Source organism: Sapajus apella, unplaced genomic scaffold (genome assembly GCF_009761245.1).
Source record: "Sapajus apella isolate SASKATOON/1434 unplaced genomic scaffold, GSC_monkey_1.0 scaffold181, whole genome shotgun sequence".
Classification (NCBI taxonomy): domain Eukaryota; kingdom Metazoa; phylum Chordata; class Mammalia; order Primates; family Cebidae; genus Sapajus; species Sapajus apella.
Genome location: NW_022437121.1, coordinates 143,899 through 161,696, shown reverse-complemented (window position 1 = coordinate 161,696; position 17,798 = coordinate 143,899). Strand labels below are relative to the sequence as shown.

The window sequence follows — 17,798 nt, the reverse complement described above, 5'->3', positions numbered from 1 at the left end:
AACTGTGGGCCCCGGACGTGCACACCATCACCAAACGGAAATACCATCCTCCATCTCCCACCTGCCAAGTAGTGCCCAAGGCCTAACGTGATCTTTCTGCCGCTTAAGGAAACAAGCCCTGGGGCCCCGGCTTCCCCTGCGGAGCTGGAAGTAGAAGTGCGTGCTATGGGCAGCCTTCCTTCCGCAAAACACCAGGGGTTCCTGACACTTGACCAACAAGCAGGTTCTTTTTTTTTTTTTTTTTCAACATGTAGGTTTCTAACTGCATCTGAACATCTATATAAATGAACATAGCAGTGGCATAAGCTGTAATACTATTCATTGAGGGGATTAAAATGATGTTTATCAGGTCAAAACACAAGCTGGATGAAGCCTACGTTATTTTATTTACTTATGCAAAAGTCCTATCTTCTCTCACGCCATCCAACTGCATTTAAAATTTAATCTTATAAAATCCTTTTCTTTTCTTTTCTTTTTTTTTTTTTTTTGAGACGGAGTTTCGCTCTCGTTACCCAGGCTGGAGTGCAATGGCGCGATCTTGGCTCACCGCAGCTTCCGCCTCCGCCTCCTGGGTTCAGGCAATTCTCCTGCCTCAGCCTCCTGAGTAGCTGGGATTACAGGCACGTGCCACCATGCCCAGCTGATTGTTTTGTATCTTTAGTAGAGATGGGGTTTCACCATGTTGACCAGGATGGTCTCGATCTCTTGACCTTGTGATCCACCCGCCTCGGCCTCCCAAAGTGCTGGGATTACAGGCGTGAGCCACCGTGCCCGGCCAAAATCCTTTTCTTTACCTTGTCATCAATATCCGTAATGTTCATGCAATAAAAGACATCAAATTTGAAGTAATCCTTCAACACTCTTCTCAAGATATCAAAAGAGATGTAGGACCTAAAGCAATGAAAAAAAACAAACATTTCTGAATCAGATGATACATATGGCTGAACACTGAACAACACAGGCGTGAACTGCATGGGTCCACTTATATGTGATTTTCTCTCCCACCCCTGAAACAGCAAGGACCCTCCCCTTCCTCCTCCTCCTCTTCAGCCTACTCAACGTGAAGGTGACAAGGATGACCTTTACGATGATCCACTCCTACTTAATGAATAGTTAATATATTTTTTGTTCCTTATGATTTTTTCTTTTTTGTTTGAGACGGAGTTTCACTCTTGCTGCCCAAGCGGGGTGCAATGGCGTGATCTCAGCTCACTGAAACCTCCACCTCCCAGGTTCAAGCGATTCTCCTGCCTCAGCCTCCTAAGTGGCTGGGATTACAGACATGTGCCACCATACCTGGCTAATTTTGTATTTTTAGTCGAGACGGGGTTTCTCCATGTTGGTCAGGCTGGTCTTGAACTCCCGACCTCAGGTGATCCACCTGCCTTGGCCTCCCAAAGTGCTGAGATTACAGGCGTGAGCCACCGCGCCCAGCCTCGATTTTCTTAATAATATTTTCTTTACTCTGGCTGCCTTTGCTGTTAGGGATACAGTATGTAATACATATATAAAATATGTGTTCACTGACTGGCATGCTATTGGTATGGCTTCTAGTCAACAAGAGGCTATTTTAGTAGTGACGTTTCAGGGAATCAAAAGTTGTATGTGGATTTTCAACTGTGCAGAGGGCCACGCCCCCACCCTCTGGGTTGTTCAAGGGTTGACTGTACATGACCTTGGCATTGCAACTGAAACATGAACAAATAAAAGGGCTCTGTGGCATTTACCCCAACAGCCAGCTACTCGTCAGGAGCTACAGCCATGACCATCCAGTGTGTGTGTGGAGGGGAGGGGTCACAGCCAACTCAGCCTCAGGCCGGTCAGGTCTGAGTGTGATGGGAACTCAGCATCTGGGGACCCCACCAGAGCTTGAGGGATGACAGAAACCTTAAAGGTACGTGAGAAAAAGCGGCCAGGTGGAGTCCAGCATGTTAGCAGCGGGGCTGCAGACATTTCCTTTTTGGTCGTCTATAGTGTTTCTGCAGTGAATACGGATTACTTACAGCACTAAAATTTTCATCTTAAAAATAAGAGAAGAAATTCAGGCTTGATTCCTCAAATCTCAGGTCCCTGTAGCAGATCTAAGATCTTTGTAGAGCTAAAATCCCTGCTGTGGATCCCAGCGGCTCTGGCTTCTGTGTGCAACTGCAGAAGCCACAGGACACCTGGCGTGGACCTACCTGGCGTGCCCCATGTGAGATGCGTCATAGACGGTTGGCCCACAGCAATACCACGTCACCTTTTTCCCATCTTGAGGAATGAACACTTCCTTTGTTAGGAATGAAGGAATGACGATCACAAGAAATGCAAGAAACACTGCACAGGATTACCAAAAACAGCAACAAACATCACAGTGTGGTTTGCGTTTTGTGTAAACAAATTCAACCCAGACCACTTTGTTTTACTGTGAAAAGTCACAGTTTCGGTGGGAGTCCAGTGAGATGTACGGCACCTCCCCACCGACTGAGAGCGCGGCATGGGTGAAGCCTCTTCCTCCCTGGGTTCCACTCATCTGTGGAGGGAGGCCATAAAGGGAATCAGTGGTTTTACTTATTGTTGGAATGCTGCTTATTTAACCTAACACAGCTAATATTTACCGAGTACCTACCACGTGCCAGCCCTGAGCGAAATACTCAATTGAACGTATCTGCTCCACGCAGTACACTCTACAATGTAGGTTATGCAATTTTCTTTTTACAGATGAAGAAACTGAGGCAGAGAGCACTTGGCCAGGGTCAGCCTCTGTCGGAGGAGCCTGGCTCGGGTGCCAGGACCTCTGAATCGTGGTGCTACTCACCGCTGCTCTGGCACCACTCCCCAACATCCCAGCCCCTCTGACCTCTCTGGGGCATCATCTTCAACCAGTTTCCCAAGGAAGGCCATGAACTGCCTCACACCTGACTCCCTGTCTGCCAAGTGTGCTCGCTGACGGAAATCCAAGCAGCCCCAGCCAGAGCCTGGTCCGAAACCTCTGGAGTCACTGGCCATACCCTGAGCCAAGCAAACCATGCAAACCCCATTCTGTGAGGAACCCGTCCTGCTGCCTTCTCCAAACCTGCTGTGCTCCCAACAACATGCAGCCAGTTTGCCATTTTGCCCATCCTGCTTGGCTCATACGGTGCCAACTGCTGCAACCATGCGTTCTCCTGAAAGGCCTGGCTATGGATGACCTCAGGTACTCATGCTTGGGCAGAGTCCAAGAGACAAGTCAGGGTGATTCACGCCCAGAAGCCATGGGCAGGCTTCCACATGAGGCGTGATACTTCACGTGTCTGAGTTTCAGAACACAACTCTGCCCCTGGGCCACAGAGACTATCACATGGAAGTGGTTGGAGGATCTTAAACCTGGATTTACAGAACTCCAGAGCCCAGCAGAAGGAAGACAAGTGTGTGGTGTGAGAGGGCACCTGGGCCATCCTGCCTCCCCATCCTGTGCACGTGCCAGGGCATCTGTGTCCTCCTTACCTTGTTCCTGGTGAGGCTGTTGTAAAGGTGGAGTCTGCAGGGCTGGGTCCCAGCAGGAGGGGACCACTGGGGCTGTACACGCCGGCCTTTGCCTGGGAGGCAGAGAGAGCAGGGTCAGGGTCCAGGGACAGCGCCAGGAAGTATAAGTCGCCTCTTCATCTGGGGACTTGGTTTTTACAACAGGACTACAGTTTTCCGTGCAATGTTTAACAATGTGAAACCACACGAATCTCAGCCAACATTACCTAGGTCAAAGACAGCTGCGTCTTTCTTTTGCTTTTTCATATTCTGCATGGCAGCGTACCCCAATAATACCCTAAGAACCCCAGCAGGGCTGAGGAATGCCTACACAGCATGCCCAGCACATTCCACTGCTCTTCCAATACCGGCCACTTGCTGGCAGTGTGCACGCCGCCTGGCACTCCTGGGTCAGCCAGGGCCTAACACTGACATGGTCTGTGCTGTCCCAGCCCTGGGAACCTCCCCCTCCTGGATCCCTCACCGGGACAAAGTGAGGAGATTGAGGACTCTTCGTGGGACAAAGGCCACCTCCAAGCCTCCAAGCCCTGGCAACAGAGGCCAGGAGTCAGAGCAGAAAGGACTACCCATGGCCATAGCCAGCAGGCAAGACTGGCTCCAGCCCAGCCCCTCCTCATCACTTCAGACACTGCGGAAGCAAGGGGCTGGCTCCTAGCTGGGGGTGGCAGCCCAGCAGACTCAGATCCAGACACTGGCTTCAAGCTCCACATAGGTCTATACTGCCTTCAGAAATAACCTGAGCTCCTCCTAGCCCCCAGGCAGAGACCCTTGCCAGCCAGCCCCTCAGTCCAGTCACCTCCTCCTGGCCAGGCTTCCCCAGCTGTTCCCTCCACATGCCTGCGGGGCTGCCCGGGCTGCTGTGACCACACTGCTGCCAGGCCTGGCTTCCAACCTGGCATGAGGCTGTCCTTACACAACCTGCATCTGAGACCCCTGAAGGGGTAGAGCTCTGTCTCTGGGGCCAGGGGCAGCCACAGGGTGATTATTCACCCTCTGAAACGTCAATCCTGCAAAGTCGGATGCAGAGGACGGCACCTGGTGACTTTCCCATTGCCCTCGGCTGGCTCAGACCTGCCCTGCCCCCTCAGCAGATCACCACCTTCCTCCACAGTCATCGCCCACAGGTCCAGGTTCTGCATCATGCTCTACTGGGCACCTCCGACCCCAGCCTGGTGCCTGGCCCTGGGAAGGGCTTCACATGTCTCCACTGAGTGGCACCAGGAGGGCCTATGAGATGGATATTACTGGCACTGACCTGCACCCACCCCGGCAGGCCGCCTGGCAGCTCACCAGGATGCTGACATCCTGCCTCCTCCTGTTCCTGGCTTCTGTGTCAGAGGGTCTGGCAGCAGGTGGGACCCTGTACAGGCCTCTCTCAAATCTCTGTTGAACATGACCAGCGAATCGCCACACAGCGATCACAGGGAAGTTGGTCCTGAGCACCAGCCATCTTCTGGCCTCCTGGCTCTTGCCCGGGCCACACGGCCCAGGATGACACATGCTGGTGACTAATAGGTCAAGGGGAGGAAGGAGGGCGGCTGCACCATGTGTGTCTGGGCAGGGAGAGGAGATGGGGTGGGAGATAGAGAGAGGCACAGTGCTCAGCAGGAGCCCCCATTCTAGCTAAGTTCCAGCAGTCACAGGTGGTCAGATTCCAAAGCATAGGAAATTCCAATCCTAATGAAATATCACGTGTTTATGAGGCCAAGTGCAACCTAGACTCAGGTCACTTCAAATGCCTCACAAGCCCTCGAAGGAGGCTCTCACTCCATGCCTGGAGGCTCTCAGCCTGCCACTCTAGGACCTTGTCACTCCATGCCTGCAGGCTCTCAGCCTGCCACTCTAGGACCCTGTCACTCTCTTCCCTCACAAAGACCCTGGAGCTCCTCCAATAGGACACTGCTGCCATCTCAGATGGCTGGAGATGCTGCCCAGAAACACGGCCATGAGGCCATGGGATCATCGCACTCGCCCTGCTATGAGGGAAGGGCCCAGGGTTCCCGGGACTGAGAGCTCGCCCAAGAAGCCAGGCCACAGCCAGCTTTCCAGCTCCCCTAAAGCTGCTACTTCCACACAGCTGGTGACAGACTCCCCAGGAAATGGGTTACCAAGCCCAGATACACATATTCAGATTTGCAGAAGGGAAAAACTAAGGACCCTTGCTTTTTACAGTCCACTGCCTGCCTCCTGAGTTACCAGGGCTGAGAGCACTTGGCCAGGGTCAGTCCCTGTTGGAGGAGTCTGGCTCAGAGGCCAGGACCCCTGAATTGTGATGTCAGTCTTCCATCCTGTGTAACACCCCACAAGCTGACAATCCTAATCAGGGTTCCTGCTACACTTCACACAGGAACCCAGAGAAGCAGTCAGCATGCTGTTCTCTAAGTCTTTGCTTCTTTTTTTTCAAGATGGAGTCTTGCTCTGTTGCCCAGGTTGGAGTGCAGTGACGCGATCTCATCTCACTGCAACCTCCACCTCCTGGGTTCAAGCAATTCTCCTGCCTCAGCCTCCTGAATAGCTGAGACCACAAGTGTTTGCCACCACACCCAGCTAATTTTTGTATTTTTAGTAAAGACAGGGATTCACCATGTTGGCCAGGATCGTCTTGAACTTCTGACCCCAGGTGATCCACCCACCTTGGCCTCCCAAAGTGCTGGGATTATAGGGGTGAGTCACTGCGCCCGGCCTGCGTTTTGTTTCTTTAGAAAAAATTAACACACATTCATTCATTCAATGAATACAGTCCCACCCTGACCTGAGAGATCCCACATCGGAACAACTATGAATCGCTGATGAGAGCTATGTCTTAAAATCAGGGATCTGGGAGGCTGAAGACAAAGGATGGACAGAGAGAAGCCAGGAAGTGGCAAGCAGCCTGCCTGTGTCACATCAGATGGAGACAGGGCCCAAGCAAGGGGTTCACGGGGAGAAATCCTTCATAAGGAGTTCACGGGGTCTCCACCCAAGGGGTGAGAGCAACACCAAAGCTTCATGTTCCTAAAACCATGGCCTCAGCATCTGACAGACCCACGCCCTACTGTGAAGTGTATCCAGACACTCCTTCTTGGGGGCTAGGGAGAGGCCGGCAGGCTGGAAGGGCTGAGCCTCCGCCGTGAGTGAAAAGGGCCCAACAAGTTCAACGCCCTGACCTCCAGTGGACCTCCGTGCTAGAGGCTCACCACAGAGGGAAGGGGCCCCCAGGAAGTGGTCTGGCTCCACAGGAATAGGGCCCTGAGGGTTAAGCAGAGCCTTTCCATCTCTGAGAGGACTCCTCGGGCTGCTGGGCCCCACGGTTTCGGAGAGAGGACACGGAGGGCACGTGGGAGGGGCTGGTGACAGGAGGGCATGCTGAGGGCCAGACATGGACACATCTGATGCTGCTGCGATGGCCAGCAGGAGGAGGGGCACTTGTCCCACTGTGCCAGGAGGGAAGGTGGACGCCTGGGGAGTGTGGGCAATGGAAGCGGAGGGCGTTCCCATTCAGTGGGGGCAGCGGCTGATTCTCACAGCTAAATGGAGGGAAAGCCACAGCTACTGTCATCCCAGGGATGTGGGCGAGGACACTACACTGGACTCCACGGCATCCTGGACCCACTCACGGTCACTGTCACTGGATGCCCTAGCAGTCCTGGGCTCAGCTCCACCTTCCCCTTCAGCCCCTGCTCAGTGTACACCCAGCTTAAGTGAGGTCGCCTGACCTCATGTCCATCATTCCTGGCACAAGCAGTCCCTGGCAGCCTCTTGGGCAGCCTGGGTGATGAGGGGATTTGGAACCTGGAGAGGGCACAAGTCCATTAGTGCGATCCACGGTCCATTCCGTTACGCGGCAGTGTGGCTCTGCTTCCTCTCTGTAGGGGCAAAAACTTTCCTTTATCTCAGTGTGGATGGAGGCATGTGTCTATACTGTTCTTTCAACAAGTCCCTGTCACAGAAGACTGGATAGGCCACTGCTGAGCGGGAGGGACCAGGCCCGCTTGGCTGTCCTTGATCCAGGCCCCCTCTGGCTATGTCTTGGAATGGCGCACGGCAGGGGGAGCAATCTGACGCCCTTGGAGAGAAGGCACCTCAGAGCACAGCTGTCACCTGGGTGACCACACTGGATGCTCAGGCAGGAATGGCTACACAGGGAAAGTCCTGACCTGTACAGCAGCAGCCTCCACCCTATGCTGGGGAAGAGGTGTCTGCTTCAGAGCTATCCAGAAAATATGGCCCCCAGGAGATGTGACAGCCCCACTTCCACCCTGGTTCAAACAGTGGCCTTGCAGAGGCGTGACCCACAGCAGAGGCAGGGTGGCCCCAAAGAAGCCTGGAGAAGTCCCCAGGAGGCCACCAAGTACAGCCAGGACCACCAGAAAACAGCACAAAACCTGCCCTGCATGAAGGTGGAGGAGTGCCCACAGCCAGAGGAGGAGCTGAGCCACCCAAAGGCACATTTCAGTGGTGGTGGCATGGAACCCCCTCAGATTTGCCATGGAGAGCGACAAAGCCATGCAGGCACCCCAGGAGTATCCCCCACAAATAACCTCAGCCACATTCCACAGGTGCAACCAGCACCAACAGGCTGGAGCTACAGGACAGACATCATCTCAAGAGAAAAACATGACCTATTTCTGATTTTTAAAAAGTCCAGTGGCTGGTCCAAAGGCAGTGAGTTATCTCAATTGACTGTCCACAGCCAGTTACAGATCGAGCTCCTGGTTCTACTCGTTTCCCCCTTCTCACTACTGCACTTGACTAGTCTTTAAAAACAAAAGTTCAATGACGACTAACACTTTAGGATTCGACGACCCTAAAGCTGGAGGACAGACACACTGCAGTCTTCTAGAAAACGTAAAGAGAAAGAACTGAGTCCATCAGAGCCAGGCACAGCCTTAGCTAAAAATCACAAGGCTAGGCCCGAGGCCTGGGCATGCTGCGTGGAACCCCAGGGTCCCCGCTGCCTCAGGCAATCCTGCCATATCAGTGACGTGAACATCACTGGTGAATAACCAACTCCATGGGGCGTGATTTTAGCCCAACCTCCACCCACCGAGCACTGGATCTGCCCTGCCAGGCCACTTGCTGGAGACACACTTGGGTGAGGCTCCCTTTGGGGTATCCGCAGGCGCCAGGTAACCACACAGGTGATTGAGAAGGCCTTTGACCTTGGGGGAGAGGTTCGAGTGGCCAGGGAACCCATTCTGTTACTCACTTGCTTGGAGCCCGCAGGGCTGGCCTTTGCCACAAGGGCTACCCAGGAGCGCTTCTATGTGCCTGAACCACCGAACCACGTGGAAGAGCTGGGGGTCAGCGGGCGGGGCCGAGAGCTGCCTGAACGCGTCCACGTCTGCCTGGGATAGTGAGTACCCCTGGACATAGCTACGCGTGCTGAGGTGCTCGTTCAGGGCCTGTGCCCTGGCTGCCTCGTCACTAATGCTCAGAATGGACCTGTAGTCGGGAGCTGCAAAAACAGAGGGCACATGTGTCAGGCAGGCGGGCGAGGCAGCCCAGAGCCACCAGGCAGAACTCAGAGAGACAGGGCTGGGGGATGGCACAGAACAAAGAGAAAGGCGTCTAAGCCCTTCCCTGGACGCCGAACATCCACAACTGGCAAATGCACAGGGGTCGCGCCAGCTGGGGCTGGGAGGTGGCTACCTAACAGATATGGGTTTCCTCTCGGGTGACGAAAATGCTCTGGAACTAGGGAGAACTGAAGGCTGCATGACAGCTTCCTGCGCCAAATACCACGGAACTGTGCCCTTTTCATTTTATGCCGCATATATGACTTAGTTTTTAAACTTTTATTTTTTCTATCAGGGAAAGCACGAACACAGTTCCACACTATCAGAAATTATGCAGTTCAGTTTCTGACACTTGGGGAAATCACAGTGGTCAGCACATCCGGAGTGTAATGAATGGATAAGCCTCGCCTTGGGAAAACCACCTACACGTTGTGGTATGTCACCTGTCAGGTAAGTACGTTATATGAATTTTACCTCAATTTTTTTTAAGACTCACAACAAAAATCCCCCAAACCAAACCCACCTCAACTCTTCCTCTGGGTGCTGAGGGATGAAGGGTAAGGAGAACCCCACACTGACAACATATGTCATCTACACCCCTGTACCAAGAGACACCTGGACTCTAGCAGGGCGTCTGCAGGGCCACAGCCTCAGGAGTGAGCCCCCTCGAAGGACCAGCCAAGAAAGCACAGGGCTGCCAGAATGTGAGCACTCCAGCCAGCCACACCTGACCACCGGTCCCAGGCCCCAGCCTCCTTCCTTAGAGCCTTCCAAGTAGTAAGCATGCGCCTCCACCACTCAGGTGTCTCACTCAAGGCCCTGAGAGCCGCTGTTCTGCATGTCACCACGGGGGGAGGAGAACTCTAACTTTCACAGCCGCCAGCTGCAGACAAGGCCGCCTTCACACACGCGCACTGACCAGCCCCATGCTGTTTTTCACTGGAGGCCCCCTGCTTGCCCTCCTTCCCCTCCTTCATTCTCCCTTTATCTTTTATTTATTTTATTTTTATTTTTGTTTTTTAGAGACAGAGTCTGATTCTATTGCCCAGTCTGGAGCACAGTAGCACAATCAAGGCTCATCACAGCCTCAAAATGCTGGTCAGGTGATCCTCCAGCCTAAGCCTCCTGAGTAGCTGGGACTACAGGCACGTGCCACCAGGCTCAGCTAATCATTCTCCCTTTAAATCCAAAAGTCATCTCTGCTGAATCGGCAAGGAACACAGCTCCTTTTCCTACTGTCAGGAATTGGGGAATAAAATCTGTCTCACCATTCTAAGGAATATCTGGCTGCAATTACCTCCGACATGGTAGCTGGAGACCAGGTGCCGTCTCCAGAGCCCGCCTCCCTCAAGTGGGGGCAGAGCAGGCAGGCGGCACCAGGCTGCTGGCCAGGGAAGGAGTCTGGTCCCTGAGCCCATGAGCACGAGTGCATCCGAGCCTTGAACCAGTGATTGTGTTTGCTGAGAGGACTGTGGGAAAAGGACCGATGCCTGCTTCTTCCACACAGACGCCCTCTGACCCGAGTTCACTCAGGGTAGGAACGCACATGTCTGGCCACCCCTTGCTGTGCCATGCACAGCTGCCCTTCCTGGGCACAGGCTGCCCGACATCACAAAGCCATGGGGCATGGGTGGCCGGCACGTCAACATCTCCCACTCTGCCCTTTCCCGTTCCCGTTCGTCCCCCATCTTCCGTGTTTACTCCCTGGCACAGGGCCGGAGTCACTCCAACCAAACCCACACAGCTTCTGAAAACAGAACAGTGTGTGTTGCGGGGGTAACTGCACACAACGCCTTTCTCTGCTTTGCCTAGTGTGGGGAAAACCCTTTACGTCAGGCCGATAACTGGCCCTTCCCAGAACACAGTGCTATCAGCAAAGAGGAGTCAGAATGGAGTGCGGCACAAGTGCCCGCTGGGCTGAGCTCCTCATCTGCCAGGGAGCCCACGGAGCCACGTGATGCCCCAGGGCCTGGCCTCCACAGCCACCAGAGAAGCTGTCCTGAAGCACCTCTTCTCTGCAGTAAAGGGGTGGGCTTGGCGTGGGAGAGCCTTCCTGAAGTCTCAACATGGACGCGGGCCCTGAAACAGGCTTCCTGGGATGACTCTCGCTGGTGGGATGAGTGCAGCGTCCCTCTCATGGCAGGGAGCCACCGTCCCATCTGACCCCCGTAAGATGGCCACCCACTCCAAGCAGCCACAGGTACCCAAAAGCAAAGCTCTGGCACACTCTCTAGCCAAAATTGGAATCATGCCCCTTTACAAGTTATTCTTGGCCAGGTGCGGTGGCACACGCCTGTATTCCTAGCACTTTGGGAGGCCAAGGTGGGCAGATCACCCGAGGTCGGGAGTTCGAGACCAGCCTGGCCAACATGGAGAAATCCCATCTCTATTAAAAAAAAAAGAAAAAAAAAACCAAAAAACAGAAGTTATTCTTAGGAGCACCCACAGCCACCCCACAGGAGGATCCAAGGCCTGTAACTCATCACCCGGATTCCTGCGCGGCAGGTACTGCCACCTGGAGCAAGCATGGCTCTTCCCTCCCAGCCACGGGGCTCCTGCGGCCCTGCTGAAAAGTGCAAGTTCACATCACAGGCCCCTAACACCCACCTCGCCAGCAGCACCAGTCAGTCCTTGTGCTGGCCATGGGCCCCCACCTGGCTCACCATACCCTAGTCACATGGCCTCTCCACCTGCTGCTCCTTTCTGGGGGGAATGCTCCCCAGATACCAGCAAGCCCCTTAATCCTTCAGAGCTCTGCTAGGTGCCAGCTTCCCCACCAGGCCTTCAAGAACTCTGTCCACACGGCGCCCGCCTCTAGCCCCCGCACCTGGCTGCCGTTTCTCTCCACAGCACTCCTGTCAAACACGTGCATGGACTGCTCCCCTCCACCATCTGCCCGCCCATTTCAGCTGCTTCACTCACTGCTTGATCATCAGCAACTAGAACTGCGCGTGTGATGCTGCAGATACCGGCTAAAGCTGCCGAGGGAACAGCTGAGTGGACAGCAGCATGGCACCACAGAGTGGCGGGCTGGCGTTCCCCTATGGCACTGGGCCTCCCCCGCCCTTCTCAGGACACCTACGCAAGGACCAGTGCGGGGAACCGGCCACAGCCTCTGCGGCTTTGAGCCCCCAAGGGCTTGCTTAGCAGGAGCGCTGCTGCCCAAAGATACTAGAGCTACAAGAACAAGTCACTTTCACTTTACCTCTTCCAACAGTCCCAGGAAAGAGAAACACAGGGTGGACTCTGGCCCTGCCGATGGTGCCCGCGCGTGCCGGGAGCTCACCTGTCCCATCTCCACAACTACCGGCCCGGTCTCGGCACTGGCACTGCTGGGGCTTCCCTCTGAGACAGGGAGGAGGCCGCTCACACGGAGATGCACTCTCCTCCCAGCTGGAGACGAGATCAGGGAGGACAGAGGCGGAGGGAGACCCGCCATGCCAGCTCCGAGCACCCCAAAGCAAGGTCCTGGAAAACTAACTCTAATTAAATATCAGACTCCTCCAAACTCTTTGGCAGAGCAGTTTCCAACCAGGAGACTTCTGGTTCAGCTGGATACTCCCCTCCAACAGTTCTGCAGCTGCCGGCAGTGGTCCCATTCATGATAAAGAAAACGAAGTTCACTCGAGATTAGAGAGCTTGCCAGAAGGACGGACAGAGCCAGAAGGTGAGCCTCGTCCCCTCACGGGTCAGGCCACAGTTCGAAAGCTGTGTTCCCCCGACGCTGACCCTCTGCGCTTCCCCTCCCCTGTCCCCTCCCTGAGCCTTGGTCTTGTGCAACTGCTTGTGCCTGGGTTGGACTCCAGGACAGCAGGAGGGAAGGAGAGGCCACAGGAGCACCCTGAGGAACAGCGACACAGCATCGGCTTCCAGATCCCACCCACCCGCGGCCCAGGCAGCGAGCTGACAGTAATGCCTCTCACTCAGGATAGATTCTGATGAAGGCAGGAGGCTGCCTGCGAGGCGCCCGAACACTGACAGTGACGATGGCTGATGAGGGGGTTACACGTGATTTTAATTCCCTCTTTTTCTTCATGGCTCATGTTCTGCGATAAGCACATGCTATTTTAAAAACGAGAAAAACAGGACACGTCCTAATGACTGCAATGGCTTTTGAGTGCTAACGAAGCAGACTGGTTGCTGAAGGCGCTGTGGATCCACTCTGGAGACCTGAGGGGCGGCCCCGAGCCTGTGGGGCTGAGTGCCTACGCTAACACACGCGGTGGCATTTCCGCCTGTGCGAAACACGCTCATAACATCCACCTTGTAAAGCTGCAGGCCATTAAGTCAAATTACACTGTAAAATGTTTAAAAGCGGCCTGGCACAGAGCCAGGGCCCAGCTTGCCATCGTTCTCATCACAATCACTCAGTTATTATTATAATAGCTGCATGTGATGCCCAGGGAGTCTCCCGGAGATTCCCCGGGGATCACACACTCATTTTTATTGAATTAATTTTATTCTTTTAAAAATTCATTACCACATCTGCCTTGATCTTGGACCACATCACTCTTAAATGCACCGTCTAGAGCAGCCTGGACTGCTCATCAAAAGAGAACCAAGCGCATGCTTGGGAAGCACCCGCTCAGAACAGAAAGGTGCTGGTGCCCGGGGAAGCACAGGAGGATCACAGGCTCCCACGAGATGGAGGCAGTCATTTGGGCAATTGTGGTAGCTGCTTCTGAGTGTATCCGGAGGAAACAAACAAAAATAGGTCAGCTTCCAAGTGGTCATGGGTTTGAGCCGGGCTGCGGTCTATCAGTCTGATGCTGAGACCAGATGAGAACACTTCTGAGCAGACAACAACCTCCCAGGGACCAGTTCCTGGACATTGGCCCTCACTGTAGAGCCTGCACGCTCTGTGCCGAAACTCCTGCTCTGCCCCCACGGGAAGCAATGTCTGCCTCCAGGTGCCCTTGCAGTTCAGTCCATAAACACACTGAAGACCATGGGAATGTCCCAAAGGAAGATGCTGATTATCACCAGCTACAAAGCTGGAGTCTTTACAGAACATTTATTGAAATCAAATGCAAGTACCAAGCAATCACTCAGCGCAGATGCCGAGCAAGCACTCAGCGCAGGTACCGGGCAATCACTCAGCGCAGGTGCCGGGCAGGCACTCAGCGCAGGTGCCGGGCAGGCACTCAGCGCAGGTGCCGGGCAATCACTCAGCGCAGACACCAAGCCAAATCCACACCACGTGAATCACATCCCTGACATGTCAAACCACCATGGCAGTGTCACCTCTCCCTCTCTCTGGCTCTTTCCTATCAGCATTTATTTTTTATTATTTTTTTGAGAGAGTTTCACTCTTGTCACCCAGGCTGGAGTGCAAAGGTATGATCTTGGCTCACTACAATCTCTGCCTCCCAGGTTCAAGCGATTATCCTGCCTCAGCCTCCTGAGTAGCTGGGATTATAGGCATCCACCACCACGCCCAGCTAATTTTTTGTATTTTTAGTAGAGACAGGGTTTCACCATGTTGGCCAGGCTGGTTTTGAACTCCTGATCTCAGGTGATCCACCGGCCTCAGCCTCCCAAAGTGCTGGGATTACAGGCGTGAGCCACCAGCATTTAAACCTCTTTGGGCTGCCCTGATTCTCTTCGTCTTCCTTCAGGCATGGTCCTGGCCTGCCATCAGCAGCAGCACCCGGGGGCTCCTTAGATGTCACATTCTTGGGCCCACCAGAGACCGCCAAATCAGTCTCTGGGGTGGGCCCAGCAAGTAAGGTTTAAACCAGCTTCCCCATGGGTTGGCAGCTTGCTAAAATGCAGACCCCTTCACAGCAGGTCTGAGCTCCTAATAAGTGCCTGGGTTTGGTGGGGGTCTGCACCCCTCACTCACCCTGACCCTCTGCCCACTGACCCTGCTACTTCTAAGGTCCCACCAAGGTCCTCATCTTGCGGTGTCCAGCCAACACCTCACCCTGCAGGTCACTCCCTTTCTGCACATGTTCCCCTGGTCCTACCCTCTATAGCTGCTCCTCTTGGGTCCCTCTCAATGACCCACTCCCTGTCCACGAAGTGCTGACAGGGGACTGCAAGGAGCCCCTAGACATGAATCATCGGGAGGAGGGAGGTGCATGCACCCCTGCTCTCACCAACTAGGAGCCAACGCCACCCAGTCCCAGAGACCAGAGCCTCCTCCCACAGGCGAGGGCTCCCACCTCTCTCCTGCAAACCAGCCCCGGAGGTCGAGCTGTCACTCATTCACAGAGGTGTCCCCCAGGCATCATCTCTCACCTGCAAGAACAGCATCTCCATCTTCCTCCTCACTGGGAAGGAGGTTATTCATGATCAGGAGAATCCAACATCCTTCACACCGAGCCCGTGGGGTGATCAGACAGCAATACTGCCACCTGGAGCACCCACACTGGAAATGCTTAATCTCTACCCCAAGGGTACTGCCTAAGACTCTTCAAGTACCTGGAAACATGGTACCGGAGTTCGTAGAGGAGCAAACATTTCATTTGGCTCTGGGGAGGACATCAAAGGGCAGCAGCTTTATTCCCGCCTGCTTTAACTCCGGGTTGAGTTACTCTGAGTGAGTCTGAAGAGCATCATCAAAAGCAGCACAGCACAGCAGTTTAAGCTCCCTATTGAGTCAGGCTCCCCAGGTTGGAAGCCTGGCTCTGCCTCTGGCTAGTCATGATGGTGGACAGATTGCTTGACTTCTCTGAAGCTCAGGGTTCTCATCTGTACAAGGTGCCAGCAGGATCTTCCTCAAAGGGGCTTCTCCAAGGGTGGCAGGAGATAATGGATGTAAAGGATTTGGAGTAGTGCCTGGCACAGACTTGCTGAAAACATGCTGGTTATGTTATTACAAAGACCCCTGAATTAAACTGTATAAAAATTAAACTGTAAGTCTGACCTATCGAGCAGCCACTTAAGTGGTATCCCAAATCTGTAGGGAAAGGCCCTGAGGTAGGCTCCATCCACCAGAGAAATCTCAGGAATGAAACTCATCCTTCTGAAATAATTGGGCCCCTGGACAGGCACCAAGCCTACGCACCTTCAAGACTACAGAGAAGAAGCCGTACACCCAGTGAGATCACGAACAAGAAAATGATGTTCTGAGTCAACTTAGCTAAGATGGTCCGAAAATGAGGGCCTCCTTGAAAATTTTGGGAAGATGGTCACTTAAAGCATTTACGATTGGATTTTATTTCCTGTTCTTATCTTTGAGAGCCTGTGTGTGGTGGGAGGAGGTGACAGTAAAGGGCAGGTGGGCCATGCCTTGGGGCAGAAGAACAGTGGCTGGAGATGCTGCCCACAGGCTAAGGATGGGAAATCTGCCTGCTGCCCTGACAGCCGGGAATGGGCAATCCCAACCTAAATGGCAAGCTCCAAAATTAAGGCAATTCTTACAAAGCTCTGAAAACCTCAAGTTCTGAAGCTATTTTTAAAAACAAGATAAAAACACTACTAATATGTCATTTACATTCACAAAGGAACCAAAATCACATTTTTATTTTAAAAAACGAACAGGCTCTAATTTTCAACATGGACAGAGCACTTATTTAGTGCCAGGCAGTATTCTAAGTCCTTCTCATTTATTAACTCATTCACGCTACATCCTCCAAGGTAGGAGCCATTACCCATGGTTTCCTGTGTGGAAGGGACAGAGCTGAGGCTATTAACCACGACGCTGTTTTACAGGAATCTGGGTGACTTCTGAGGGCTGCCTGGCTCTGGGGTGGGTGGAGATGGTGCTGGAATCCAGGCACACAGGTAGGGTGGAAGGTGGCGTGCCCGGAAGGTGACTACCTCCTGCCACGAGGCACAAGAGTGTAGCCCTGTCATCCGGGTGTACCCATGTCATCAGATGACCTACCTATCTATAACCCAGTGAACCCTCAGAGGCAAAGGGCACCACCAAATGCCAAGGAAATCTTGGCACGATCTAAACTGGGGGTAGGTAGGTGCTGGTGGTGTCTTAGAAGAACTTGCATCTAATTTTTGCCAGCCAAGAGAATTAAAAACTGGATACTGAGAATGTTTCCTTTGGAAAACCTGCTCCAGACTGTCAGGAATCTGGGCTTTCTGATTCAGGCTCTTGCCTTTCCAGCACCTAAAATCTTGCTGGAGGGACAGTGAGAGACCCTGTGGTCTCTCGAGGTCTACCTGCTGGTGACATGAGTGACTGGGGGAGCTGACCCAGTTGTGTCCCCGGGGGACCTCCAGGGTTGGCAATAAAGTGGGGCAATAATGCTCTGACAATCAGCTTGCAGCGGACTGCTGCGGAACTGGAGATGAAAGCCTTCATAAAGCCCCAAGCCCTTTTACTGTGTGTAAACGTACCCCTGGCGTCCTCTGCCCCATTTCCCTAAGTACCAACCTCAGGTGCCCTCCGCCCACCTCCCGGATGCTGCCAGGTCTGGGCAGAAAACCAAAACAACTCTTGCGCCTTTGTATCTCCCGCAAAGTCCAGGTGGGACAAGGTGGAGCAAGGGCCCACCCAGGCACCGGCTGAGGAGAGGCTGTTGGATGTAGGGCCACCTCCTGGTGTGGGGATACAAGGGGTCCTCGGCAGGAACCAAGTGAGGAAACTGAGGCAAGGTGGTATTGGCAGCGCCCTGTCCGGCTCGGGTGCCCGTGGGGTCTGTGCTCCAGCCACGAGTCTTGTAGCCCTTCACACAGGGTCCACCAGTGGCCGTCCCTCGGAGCTGGGCACCCTCTGTCCCTCGGATCCCAGGGCGTGTCGCCCCTCAGACCCCGGGCACCGCCGCCCCTCAGACCAAAGGCACCACCGCCCCTCAGACCCCGGGCACCCCCGCCCCTCTGACCCCGGGCACC

The 17,798-nt window shown here is 54.0% G+C and overlaps 1 protein-coding gene and 1 non-coding gene across 9 annotated transcripts in view; both read right to left on the bottom strand.

Moving 5' to 3' along the window:
* Window positions 1–17,798, bottom strand: part of CARS1 (cysteinyl-tRNA synthetase 1) — a 55,446-nt gene that overhangs the window by 37,385 nt on the left and 263 nt on the right. For 3 of the 8 annotated variants that reach the window (XM_032268452.1, XM_032268454.1, XM_032268453.1), the window contains exons 2-5: window positions 8,693–8,941; window positions 3,466–3,557; window positions 2,181–2,269; window positions 795–891 (exon numbers count right to left, since the gene is read on the bottom strand). In XM_032268452.1, the coding sequence (XP_032124343.1) occupies window positions 795–891; window positions 2,181–2,269; window positions 3,466–3,557; window positions 8,693–8,941 (527 nt within the window). Of the gene's footprint in view, window positions 1–794; window positions 892–2,180; window positions 2,317–3,465; window positions 3,558–3,967; window positions 5,284–8,692; window positions 8,942–15,873; window positions 17,693–17,798 lie in introns of those variants that run through there. The other 5 variants (XM_032268458.1, XM_032268459.1, XM_032268456.1 and 2 more) reach the window with 5 other exon arrangements.
* On the bottom strand, window positions 9,295–9,460 carry LOC116543123. Its single transcript, XR_004265476.1, has one exon. It is a non-coding gene; the product is annotated as a U1 spliceosomal RNA (small nuclear RNA).